Genomic DNA, 13,275 nt, shown 5'->3' with positions numbered 1-13,275 from the left:
AATAAAATACGGATTTATCAATTACATTAGATTATTATAGAAATCAAAATTTTCTTTCACTGAAAAAATGTATTTAGAGTTTTACAGCCTGTGATAAAATCTGTGAAAATCTGGGCGTCACGTGATCTGTAACCACATCCTAAATGCCAAAGAGCTGTGGGGATTTGAGGACACCACTGGGCACAATAACAGTCAGAGAGGATCTTTAATGTGGATAATAAAACCTCAAAGGCAGCAGGGATCCTTCTGCTTTATTGGGATATTATTGTGTAATACTTTTGACTTATTAAAAGCAGCAGGATTAGGCATTAACAGACAGGGTTGGTAATATTTTTAGAATAACTCGGGTAAATTACAACTTGGGTCTTACTTTTGTTGTTTTGGCCATTGTTTCTATCAGTTATGATAACACTGTAGTCACCATGACAACCGCTGCCATCTGGGAACATGGTGCTGTCGAGGCAAAGTCAAAAAGGGCGAGAAAACAGCATCAGTCAGGTCATCAGGTGATCAGACAGGTCGGAAACAAACCTGTCCTGTGCCCCAGTGATTCACTCTGTATCATGGACAGACTGTGGAGGAGCTCAGCTAATAATAATAATAATAATTAACAATAATGATAATAATAAACTTTATTTATATAGCACTTACAGCAGTTACAAAGTGTTTCACACATAGTAATAAAAATGCATGAAACCCAAACTAAAAGACAAATAAAACCAATAGGAATAAACACAATCTAATAAAAACGTCAGCCTGTACAGGTGGGTCTTTAAAAGTTTTTTATTTAGGAGTAATTGGTCAGACAATCTAAGTGATCTTGGTTCCAGAGAAGAGTATAAATTGAGAAATATAAGAAGGTGTCATGGAGGGCTGTGAATATGAGGATCTTAAACTAAAGTGTGAAACATACAGGAAGTCAGTGTAGTTGTGCTAGAACGAGGATGGTCAGACGCTGTTGTGTTCTGAATCGATTCACCATAAACCCGCCATAAACTGTGTAACCACATATTTGTCATTAAACACACATACAGGATTACAAACCGGTGTGGGGCTGATGTTTGGTGTATTTACCGGCACAGTGCAGGAACAGACGGCTTCCAGTTACACCAACTGTGATTCAGACCGTATGGAAAAGCAGAGTAGACAGCTAAGAGCTCCACTTCCTTCTACTTGCACAAAGTTGACCGAACCTTTTGCGACAAAGAGGCTGAATCTGAACAGGGACAGCTCCTGTTACAGAACGTTTTGCTGTTTTAATGAGTCAACAGCAGAGAGATGACAGGAAATACGAGGAGAGAGGGAGAGCGACGGGAAATAACATGCAACAAAGATCCTGGTCTGGACTCCAATCAGGGTATTGTGGTCTCAGCAACAGGGCCAGAACCCTGAGGTCATGTCCTCACTATTCTGGGAGATGTGGAGGCTTTTGCAGCCTCTCACTGTGTCAAAGGATAAAGGATAATCTTCAGTGATCAACTTTTATTTACAATGTTAGGCCTTGGCTCTAGCGTTTATATGGAATTATAACCATTTTATATCATATCTGATTAATGAAATAAAACTCTATGTAATAGACTTTGTTTTCAGGGGCTGGTCTTTGAATCCATACATATTTTGGGGAATATTTATATTAGAATATAACAACTTTAGTCACTTTTTGAGATGAAACTGACACATCAAGCTCCATCATTTCATCCAAAAATGTATTCTTATCAATAAAAACTCACATAACCACAGTATTTATAAAACCCTGTCCACAGCCCTTCTCAGAAATGAAGTCGGTGAGTATAATGTTCTTACCACTGATAGTGGTGATGGCCAAAACCGAGAGAGTAAGAGCTGAGTTGTAATAAAGCAGTCTTATCCTGTAATGTGGAACAGTTATCAGCTGTTTGATTCAGTCCAAGTATCAGCATGATTATCGGTCTTCAGAGAGCGATAGGAGTCGACCTCAGGTTCCTTCCCTTCCCATTGTGTTGTGGGCCATTCAGGCCCGTAGTCAGATAAACACCAGGTCTTCCTGTTGCAGGAGCCTGTTGGAATGTGTGGAGCAAGCTCTGCAGCTGAGGTAGGCCCCGCCCATCACCTCCAGCCTCTCCTAACAGCAGCGTCCCGCCATCCCACCTCAATTCACCTGAAATATACTGCTTGTGTTGATTTTTGTTGTGTGAATAGCAGCTAATGGCAACATCTTTGACATAGTCAGCGGGTTTGTGTTCATTCTCTGCTAATCCCAAGTCCCCCTTCATGAAGTGGTGTGGCTCTGATTCAGCACAAACCCTCTGGTTCTCGGCTTGTTGGGCTTTTTGTCTGCTTTTATTTTTGTGTTTGTGTTTCCTCGAGATTTTTTTGTGTATGTACTGCTGTTACCCTGCCCTCAGCATCTCCAGCATCTGCTTTTGTTGTTGTCCATCTTGTTGTCGTGACGATGTTGTTGATTTGGATCTCAGTAGATGAATTGACAGGCAGAGTTTAGAGCCTGATCAGAACTTTGTTGCTCCTTTGTGTTTCAGGAGTTTAACCATTAAGAGGGCGCCATCTACTGACGTAAGTGAGAACCACACAACTATAAACTGGAGCTTATTGTATCTGTACGGCACTACTTTACGACAACAATAATAACCATCTATCGCTGTCCATTAATGAGTTACCAGTTGTAAATAATAGTAAGTCATTAGTAAGATTAACTTGATCTTGCCAAATGTGTTATAAATTGTTTATAACTGTTTATTTATGATTTATAAAGTGTTAACAACCGAATTAATACCCTAGTTATAAACCATTTATAAATCTTCTGTAAAGGTAGTCTTATTGTAGCGTGGTACCCAAAGAACAGCCAAACTGATAAAAGTCGAGTCATTTCTCCCATAAATTCAACAATAGACTCTGACATTAAAGCTGACAGTGAAAACTGTGAGTCTGTACTTGTAGATACTGACGGTGTTATGTTCTCCATCAACTCTTTCAAATAACTTCAGCAGCTGGTCAGAGGTTTGTCCCGTTATTTTAACTTTAAACTCTTTATTTCCTGCTTTAAAATGCTGCATCAGAGGTGGAGACAGTTTACTGCTCTATCTATCTATCTATCTATCTATCTATCTATCTATCTATCTATCTATCTATCTATCTATCTATCTATCTATCTATCTATCTATCTATCTATCTATCTATCTATCTATCTATCTATCTATCTATCTATCTATCTATCTATCTATCTATCTATCTATCTATCTATCTATCTATCTATCTATCTATCTATCTATCTATCTATCTATCTTTCCATCCATTCATCCATCCATCCATCCATCCATCTATCTATCTATCTATCATCCATCTATCTATCTATCTATCTATCTATCTATCAATCTATCTATCTATCCATCCATCCATCCATCCATCCATCCATCCATCCATCCATCCATCCATCCATCCATCCATCCATCCATCCATCTATCTATAGATGTGTATATATATATATATATATATATATATTTCGATGTGACAGGAAATATCCCGATATCGGATGTAAACGAACAAGCCTTAGGTTTAGTCTCAACATTAGAAGGGACACAACAAATAGGACATTTAAATGCTGTCAACAGAATGGTTTACTAAACTCAAAGATCTGAATTTACATTTAAATAAAAACTATACACAGTAACAGATCAAAGATTAAAAGAAAGTAAACTTTAGGAAATGACTTGTTAAAGGGAAAAGAGAGAAAAACAAACAATATTTTTTACATGTTTTCATCCAACATCAAGTTGTTTATGTTGATGTTCATATTCAGAAGATGTTGCAGTTCACATTTTCCAACAGCTCCAGCTCGACCAGCTGCAGCAGTGAAATGCTGCTCATCCACTGATGTGATGATGTAAGGCTGGTGACGTTAGCTAGCTAGCAGGTTTTCATCTGAAATCAGAGTGGCTGCTGGCTGGTTAGTTCACTATGTCTGACTCTCTGGCTGGTGAAAAAGCTCCTGATGTCTCTCGTCTACAAAGTACAACATGAAGTTATATGTGCTGCACTTCAGACAACGGAGGACAGGGAGGCGTCTGGACTGCTAGCGATAATTTCAAAGTGCGTCTGAGGCTAATCATAATCAGATTTGATGGTTGAGGTTCATCAGCATCATCTAGATTCATCTTGTCGGCCTGCGTGAAGGTGCGCAGCAGTCAGTCCAGTAAAATCCCCCCACAGCTACACGTCAATACAAGAACATGGTGTATACTTTATAGTAGGTATGTAGTTAGAGTTGGGACACATGCTGACACCTTCAGAGTGAGTGATGTGTCTGCTGGTGTTTTCCAGGGAGGGAAGAAGAGTGGTCTGTTCAGTCTGTCCACAGCCTCCCTGCCGGCCTTCCGCTCTCTGACCCCCGGCGCCGAGGACAGAGACCTGACGCTGAGACCCAGCTGCACGCTGGGCCCCGACGCCGCCACCTCCCCCGACTCCACCTCCGCCACAGGTACAGCCCACTGCTCCGCCGGAGACCATGTTGTATCTCCGAACACGCCGCCTTCATGTTTGACTTTTGACCTTCCCGTTCCCGTCTTGTGTCAGTCCTGGCCAGGTGCTCGGCCACGCAGGACATCAGACAGCGCTGCAGCGATCCATGTCTGCCTGGGGGGGAAGCTGTAACGGCAGAGAAGAGGAAGGTCGCCACTGTTTCCTCCCCGAAGAGAGAGACGCCTCTGTCTCCTGAGTGGAGCACACTAAGGAAAAATACAGAGGACTCTGTGAGTTCAGCCGAACATCTGTATCTTCACATCAGTAGTGTGATTTTCTAACATAATAACTTCCTAATGATTTGGTTTGGATCCTTTAGAAGTCTGTCCGATGACGAATCATGCAGCCAAACAAGATGTTAGTTTGTGATGCGTCTGATGTACAGTTTTATCCCCCCCCCCTCCCTCTTTGTTTTGTTCTGTGTAACCCTTGAACTTTCTAGAGGGCTGATTGTCATGGACTTCCTCCTACCCCTCAAGTCCATGTAAGTGTGAAATCTAACAGCATGTGACCTACAGTGACACTTGACCAGTGACAAAGAGCTGATGACTAACAAGATGTGCTTTCTCGCATTGAATGATACAAGCTGCGCACTGTGTCTGAATCCCGTTCATGCTTTTGTGGCTGTGGTTTCATCATATGCAAATACTTATAAATGTCTCTTGCAACATTTTATACTTGTTTTTCCAAACTTCAGCCTTTTGTCTTTGGAAACCTGAGTGTCTGAAGTTTCCTGCTTGCTGCTATTTGGAGTCATGAATGTGCCAAGAAGCCCAGAGAAACTTTAAATGCAACACATGAAGTTATTATTATAATAATCACACATGCTTTTCTGTTGGAATTCATCATATCAGACCTTTAGTGATTCACTTGCTGTGCTGCTTCTGTAGATGGGAGCCTGCTTCTCCAAAGTCTTCAATGGTTGTCCTCTAAAAATCAACTGTGCCGTCACCTGGATTTTACCCAAGACAAGAGGTGAGACAACGAGATCTCTGAATGTCCTCAAACTCTCAAACAGTCCCTGTGTTAACATGCACATGATATTCCACTTTGTGCCCTTACTGGTAAAAGACAATATTCAGACTCTAAGCTCGGTGCTGCAATATTTGTGCATATCAAAAAACCTGTTGATCTCGGAGTCTTTCATAATCTTTAGAAATAGATGTGTTTCTGCTTCTGTCCAGAAATGTGGGCTTTTCTATTAGACATACATCTCTATTAGAGGGTGACATGGGAGTCTCCCTTTACAATACAATTAAAAAATTTAAAAAAAATCATAGAAGAATAACTCCTGTCCCATCCTGACCCGTAGTGTGTTTGGTATTGGAAGATGTTAGCTGGCAGCTGCACACAGAGATGCCTCCAGTCAGTTACTGCAGCGCAGCGACTCACGCAGGTGTGTGGCCAAAACTAACTGAGCGGTTGTGATGTTGCGAGGGAGCAGCCTCTCTGATTTTTTCGAGGCTGAACCTCGCAACATCACGCAGCTGTCAGAGCAGACAGGAGAGGATGAAAAAGAATTTTAAAAAAAAAGAAGAGAAAGACTGGGAGATGGTGTTCTTTCATATTAGAACCACAGAAACTGACCTATTGTTCCCATTCCACAGGGTTCCTGAAATATTGTCAGCCTGTAATCTCTATGCAAAGCCTTGCAGAAGAGACCAAACACAACACAAATACAAAACATAAGGACACTATGCCAGAGGTTACAGACAAAGAATGAAAAGATATAAATATAATTTACTTGTTTAGGAAATCATTGCATCACCAATCCTCCTTGTCAGGACTTCAGTGTTCAGGTTTCTATTCATTGTACTGGCTATCCAAACAGAACGTGACATTTACCGAACTCCAAACATCGCCATATAATAGCGGAATATCAGTGTGCGTGTAATGAATGTCGACATGCATGTATGTTGTATGTTTGTCCCTTTGATAAACACTTTTCCTACGTAGATCAGCACCTTATTCTTGGGGCGGAGGAGGGCATCTACACACTGAACCTTAATGAACTTCATGAAGATACACTAGAGAAGGTAAGAGAGGGGCTGATCCGTGTGTTTAACATTGTTATACTGTAATACACTTATTGGACACCATATTGGAACAAAAGATGGTTCCTACGTGTTCTTGGCACCGTCTAGTTCAAGGAGCAGAGCGACTCTGGCTGATGGTGGAAGTGAAGATTAAGGAGGTTTAATCTGGATTCTGTGCTGGTCGTGGGAACAACATGCAGCGAGGATCCCGAGCTCAAAGCTTCACTAGTTCATAAAGCTTCACTTCACCATCACTAGGGGTAACAAGCAGGCAGCTGGGTTGACAGACAGACAGGCAGCTACAAACAACAGGAGAACACCTGGGAATATAAACACACGAACCAACAAGGAGCTGGTTTAAATTATGGCTGTGGTGATGAGGTAACTAGGAGACGGTGTGTGAGTGGGCGGGGGAAGCACAGGTGATTGAAAATAAGAAAACAAGTGAACAGGTAGAGACAGGAGGAAACTCAAGAAACACTAGATTACCGAAGACACTGATTGTCTGTGTTTCTGCCCACAGCTGCTCCCTCAGCGATGTACCTGGCTGTACGTCATGAACAACGTGTTGATGTCTGTATCAGGTAACAAATCCCTTCAAATTATGTTTTTTTTTTTTTTACCAGCGAACACAGAGCGCTGTTTATTATCTGCTGCTCTAAGAAAATCTCTCCATCCTGCAGGGAAGTCGTCCCAGCTGTACTCCCACAGCCTGACAGCCCTGTTTGAACAGAAAGGACATCTGCCGAAGAAGCACAGCAGTCTGTCGCTCAGCACCAACCGCTTCACTGAGAGGATCGGCCCCAGGTAGGACCTGACCAGTTACAGTTCGACCTTTAAGGGCGACGTTAGAAGGAGCAGTGGTAGACATGTTCTAGACTCATACGCGGTGGCTTTAAGTGACTGCTGACGGTGTTTCTTGCTGATGATCCGCAGGAAGTTCGCCATATCTGTGAAGATTCCCGACACTAAAGGCTGTAGAACATGTAGCGTAGGTAAGCGGTGCAGAATTTACTCTCCATGTTCTCTGTGTTTATTCAGTCATAACAACAACAACAACAACAACATCTTGTTTCTCCCTCTCAGCAAGAAACCCGTACACAGACAGTACGTTTCTGTGTGCGGCGGTTCCGTCTGGCCTGGTTCTACTGCTGTGGTATGAGCCTCTGCAGAAGTTCATGCACCTAAAGGTTTGTACAGGGAAAACATGGTGCTTCGTATGTTTCTGTTGTAGGGGTTGATATATGTATATATATGATATATTGATCAGCTGTGTTAATGTTTGATCTGAGGGGAGTTTTCGGTGCTGCGCTCTGCAACTCACCTCGGGGCACATCTCTCATCAGCTGGTGATGTGTCAAAGCTACTGCCTCCAAAAGAGGGCGCCACAAGACCAATAAATCCATACAGATACATAGACATAAAATCAGACACAGTTGAGAAAGACGGTGCACTTACAATCATTTCCTGTACCTGTGTCACGTGGGTTCGTCCGCCTCCAGCAGCAGGTCTGAGTCTGGCTTCACTGCTGCAGTAACCCTGCCGACGCTTTCCAACCGCAGACGTGCAGAGGAACCTGTACTGCAACCATGAATTAAAGTTCAAACTGAAATATACCCTGCATTTCTTTTCTTAATAACACTATTATTGTAACTGTTTTTGGAGGGAAAACACAGAGTATCAGACTGATATGATCTTGTTCTGGGTTGATCAGATATAATCTAGCAGATAAATTCACACTGTATCTAGTGGTGTATTGTTGTTTGGGATGACTTAGGAAACAGGGACTTTAACACTGGTGTGAATTGTTTGAGAAAAAATTCCCGGTGAAAAATTAAACACTGATCCTCGCATGTCATTACAAGGTATATCTAAAAGAGTTTCAGTCTTATTCTCACCATCGTACAACCGGACTGATCTTCATTTGTTGCCGTCTCTCTTTGACTTGCAGCACATAGCGATACGGCTGCCGGACTGTTTGCCCGTGTTTGAGCTGCTGGTGTTGGTGACGGATGAGTTCCCCCAGCTGTGCGTCGGGGTGAGAGACCCTAGCAACGGGAAGCCCCGCCCCGGCCAACAGCTGGAGTTTGATATCATCGAGCTGAACGGCACCGCTGTCTCAGCACCAGGTAGGACTGACCGCTGCGGTTCTCTGCCGCCTGTGTGTGCAGCTCTGCCCGGAGCTGAGGCTAAACCGTGTGTGTGTGTGTGTGTGTGTGTGTGTGTGTGTGTGTGTGTGTGTGTGTGTGCGCGCGCGCGCAGATAGTGGAGCGCTCAGGGCGGTGCAGGTGACCCAGCTGGACAGAGACACTGTCCTCATCGCAGTAGAAAGTAAGTTACCTCGACACATTCTTCCCGCCATCTCTCATACTAGTCTCATAACGTACTGTAATCTCCATGTCGATGCTCATTCCACAGAGACTGTAAAGATCGTGAACCTGCGGGGTCTTCCATCCAAAGAGCTGGCTGCTGAAATGCTCTTCGACTTCCCCATCGAAACACTAGGTAGAAACAAATCACGCGAGAAAGAAAGTTGTTTGATGTTTTGCCGCTGACAGTTGAGTGACGTAACGTGTTCTAACAGTCTGCTTACAGGACAGTGTGCTGGCCTTCTGGAAGCACGGCCTCAAAGGGAAGAGTTTCCACTCAAATGAGGTGATTACATACAAGATTTACGTCGGGCTGAGACGGAGTTCACTGTGATTTCCACCACTGTGTCTGAATTTTCGTCTTTGTCTACAGATAACGCAAGAAATTACAGATGAGAGTCGAGTATTCAGAGTTTTGGGAACAAACAGGTACGTTAACAGTAAACTGTAAAGTGGAGCTGTTGGAGAAGGAAAGTAGCTGTAATGGAGTAGTAGTGATGTTTTTTGGTAGTAGTATTACTAGTATCATTATTAGACATAGACGGGCAGACTGGGGTTGCAACACTTCTTGCATCTCTCTCAGTTTCTCTCAGAGACCAACCAAACTTTTACATATTAAACTCACATCTGTCTGCTAATGACTCATAGTATTTAAAGATTGAAGCAACTGACCCCAAACCCTGAGGACACTGCTTTGAAAATATGCATTGTTTTACAAAACTATTATAGTACTATTTATTTGTTTAATGATATTTATCAAAGAACAGCTTTTGAGTTTTGTTTTGCGTAGAACATGGAACCTACCTTCAGTCAAAGTAGGCACAGTTTATCAACACAGGCAAATACATTATAAGACCATGAGAGGCCAACAATACACAAAATAACTTGTGTATTTTCTTAAGTGTTAAAAAGGGGCAATTATTGTTGCATCTCTTCTGCTATGGGACAAAATTAGCTGCATATTTTTGCTTATTTCAAACTAAAAATGTTAAAAACACTGTTTTGATACTTATTCTATGAAATTGCTTACTTACTTTTTATTTCTCCAAAACAAGTTTTTCTCAATAAATGCAGCAGCGGATGTTGAATGTGTCTTCTGTCTTTCTGTTACTAGTTGTAGTGGGGGGAGCAGTCTTCAAGTAGTTGGAGTAATAGAGGCAGGACTAACAGGAGTAACAGTACTAGTGGTAATGGTATGAAGTTGTAGTCATAGTAACAGTGGCAGTATAATCATCATTAGGAGTAGTAGTAGTAATAGTTGTAGTATTTACAGTAGTTGGAGCAGAATTAATAGTTGTGCACATCGAGATTGAGTATATTATGAATTATAAAGAATACAGTGTCATTCTACATAAGTACTTAATAACACTGGATATTTTAAGATTGACAATCATAGACTTTGATCGATGTTGTCAGGATGAGCTGTAAGATTTGTCCCCCCCCCCCCTCTCTGAACAGGGACATCATCCTTCAGAGCACACCCACAAACGACCCCTCAGCACTGAGCAACCTGTACATCCTGACCGGACATGAGAGCAGCTACTGAGAGGAACTGGGCCGTCGTCTTCAAAGAAGAAGAAGAATGCAGATCTCTTCCGCGACCCTGTGGTGGAAACGATCCTCCATGACTGAAGTTGTAGCAGTCAGACACCAGCACCAACTAATCCCACCACCTCTCTGCTGTGAAGGACAAACGTCAGTATGGGAGCAAGTTGCCCGCTCAGACTCTGACTGTATTTTGTTGAGAGACTTGTCAGTATGCTAAGTGAGTTTCTAACTCTTGGGTGTGCTAATTAAAGTTGCTAAAGCCAAGATTTTCATGTAAATACAATTCATCCTCCCGGCCTAAATCAAAAGTTTGACTGCTACAGAGAAGACAGCTTGAGATGCCACAGATCTACTGCCGTCAGTACAGACCATAGACTGTAGAAAAACATAGACTTTGTTGAATTTGAGTTTACTGCTGTTGTACTTTGGCTTCACTACTCAGCCATAGGATTTGCCTGTTTTTGCTAAAGTGATAAAGTGTAAAACTGAACCAATTTCCAACCCCACTTCATTATTTCACTCAACCTTCAGTGTAAAGAGAGATTTACAGTTACAGTTAGCATGAGGCTTTTACTGTGATACCATATGTTGTTGTGTGCGAACTCAAGAAGTGATGAGGAGTTCAAATTTTGACTAGATTCTCTAAAATTTCAGATCTAAACACCCAGTATCTTGATTGTAGAAAGAACAATGAAAGAAACCTTCAACAAGGAATACATCGCCCTGTTGAAGCTAGCTTATTATCTGGTTAAAGCTATCTCATGTTAGCAACAGCTGAATGTTAGCTAGAATGCTAAAAAAGTGTGTGTAACCACATTAACTTTTCATGTGTATATATTTTTATCTAAGATCATGTAATTTTGAAAATCACATTTAAATGTATATGAAGATTGTAAATGTGCTATCTTAGCTTAGCAGCTTTTACATCATGTGCCACCATGTTGAGAGTTCCTCAATTTTCTGCATTTAAAGGGTCACTCCTCCGTCTCTGCGTCACCCCTCCATCGCTCTTAATAATTCTGCTTATACATAGGCTAAATGTACATTTGATTACATGAGGTGCCATAGAAACAACTGTAGCCTACTCCTGATTGTTTGACAAAAATACAAATTCCACAACATTAGTTTTGTGTGTAATATTTATGTTATTTATGGAAAGGAAACTGTATTAGTAACACTCACCTTTCCCTGACAGATACTTGAAAGACATAATATGCATATGGGTTTTTGATCTTTGATGTTTTTGTTGTTCTTGTGGATAAAATGTATGTATACAAAAATACAGTATGCTCTTACAGTATGGAGGGATTGTAATATGCAGAATAAAGATTTTAATATCCTTTATAGCTAAAGCAGATTTAGATACAGCAGCTTCAGAAAATATTCAAACCCTTTCACTTCTTGCAAACTTGGATTTGGGCAGTTTATCCTACTCTTCCTAACAGATCCTCAGCTCAGTCAGATTGGATGGGAAGGGTCTGTGAACTGTCATTTTAGATCTCTCCACGGATGATGATGACTGATGTTGCATCACTGAATCATATGTAGTGCTAATCCAGGCAAGAACTGATTATAGTATGTGAGCGTATGGCTCAGCAGCCAAGTCTGTGTTGTCAGACGTGGATGTTATTCAGACTCTGAGGATTTGCTGGGGAGCAGTTAAAAGCGCAGCAGTGTGCTCTTTAACTTGAAGCAGGAGAAATGCCACGTGCCACTTCATAGGAAACAGCTGACAGACAATTACTCGATTAATCTAAGGGGACACAAAAAGAGTAATCCAGCTAAGAGGATGTTGGTAAAGGGGGAAAGCGCAAATAAGTTTTGGATAGGTAGGCAGGGATGGACAGTAATGAAGTACATTTACTTGAATACTGTACTTTCCCAGAATCTGTACTTGAGTATTATTCTTTTTGTAAACTTCTGACTTTTACTCCACTACACTTACAAGACAAATATTGTACTTTTGGCTCCACTACATTTCTATGAGGTACTCTTACTTTGAAACAGAGCTTTTTGTCAGTGAATGGATTTTCTCTTACTTTGAAAATGTGATAGACCGTACACTGTGTTCATCACAAAAAAACCAATCACTGCCAACTCCTCCACTGTCAGTCATGTTTGAACCTGTCAGTGTCCTAACCATGGCGTTAGATAAAGATGAGGCAGAAGATTCTTCAACAGAGACCTGATCTGATCTGAAGTCTGTGTTTGAAGGTTTAGAAATAAAGAAAGATTCCTTTAGTTGGAAATGTTTGCTGTGTTCACCACAACCAAACTTCATCACTGACTAAAAAAACAAAGAAATACAAAAATGACAATAGCTCCTTTAATTGATTCAGTGAGTTTTTATGCCCATGTCTACAGTCTTTTTATTTACAAAACAACAATGAGTTGACATAAAAAAGTACTTTTAAATTCTATTTAAGTACTTTAACCCAAATAAACTTTCAATTGTATTGGAGTAATATTTGAGCAGGAGGATCTTTACTCTGAATCAAGTAATGAAGTTGTGTACTCTGTCCAAATGAAAGTTCACTAAGTGGCATTTTGTCCAACTGTGTTGTGGCCTGTGAGACCAGAATGGGTGCTGCAGAATGCTTGTGTGGACAAGGAGTTGAAATAAACCAGCACACCGAGGAATCCTGGGGAATGAGGATGTTGACAAGTTAGTGAAAGAGAAGGTCAGGAGGGGAAATGTGGATATTAATATCAAACTTTCAACAGCACAGTGAGTTTCGAGGGAAATAATGAAACAATAATCAATAAAGGAAGACACTTAGGCCAACATGAAAGTCAAACAAAGTAGGAGC

At 41.3% G+C, this 13,275-nt stretch overlaps 1 protein-coding gene across 4 annotated transcripts in view; it reads left to right on the top strand.

The window, feature by feature from the left end:
- The window catches only part of map4k2 (mitogen-activated protein kinase kinase kinase kinase 2), a 41,171-nt gene extending 29,360 nt beyond the window's left edge, over positions 1-11,811 (top strand). For 2 of the 4 annotated variants that reach the window (XM_023423879.2, XM_023423878.2), the window contains exons 16-32: positions 2,033-2,071; positions 2,517-2,550; positions 4,315-4,471; positions 4,567-4,742; positions 4,955-4,996; positions 5,403-5,487; positions 6,469-6,548; positions 7,072-7,132; positions 7,232-7,355; positions 7,485-7,543; positions 7,635-7,738; positions 8,500-8,677; positions 8,811-8,879; positions 8,967-9,053; positions 9,133-9,203; positions 9,291-9,346; positions 10,376-11,811. In XM_023423879.2, the coding sequence (XP_023279647.1) occupies positions 2,033-2,071; positions 2,517-2,550; positions 4,315-4,471; positions 4,567-4,742; positions 4,955-4,996; positions 5,403-5,487; positions 6,469-6,548; positions 7,072-7,132; positions 7,232-7,355; positions 7,485-7,543; positions 7,635-7,738; positions 8,500-8,677; positions 8,811-8,879; positions 8,967-9,053; positions 9,133-9,203; positions 9,291-9,346; positions 10,376-10,463 (1,510 nt within the window). In that variant the 3' untranslated portion in view covers positions 10,464-11,811. The remainder of the gene's footprint in view (positions 1-2,032; positions 2,072-2,516; positions 2,551-4,314; positions 4,472-4,566; positions 4,743-4,954; positions 4,997-5,402; positions 5,488-6,468; positions 6,549-7,071; positions 7,133-7,231; positions 7,356-7,484; positions 7,544-7,634; positions 7,739-8,499; positions 8,678-8,810; positions 8,880-8,966; positions 9,054-9,132; positions 9,204-9,290; positions 9,347-10,375) is intronic. The other 2 variants (XM_023423881.2, XM_023423880.2) reach the window with 1 other exon arrangement.
- Positions 11,812-13,275: the final 1,464 nt, after the last annotated feature.

The sequence above is a fragment of the Seriola lalandi genome, unplaced genomic scaffold, assembly GCF_002814215.2.
Source record: "Seriola lalandi dorsalis isolate HSWRI2012SDOR001 ecotype SW California unplaced genomic scaffold, Sedor1 jcf7180002054694, whole genome shotgun sequence".
Lineage (NCBI taxonomy): Eukaryota > Metazoa > Chordata > Actinopteri > Carangiformes > Carangidae > Seriola > Seriola lalandi.
This window is presented reverse-complemented; position numbering and strand designations above follow the sequence as displayed.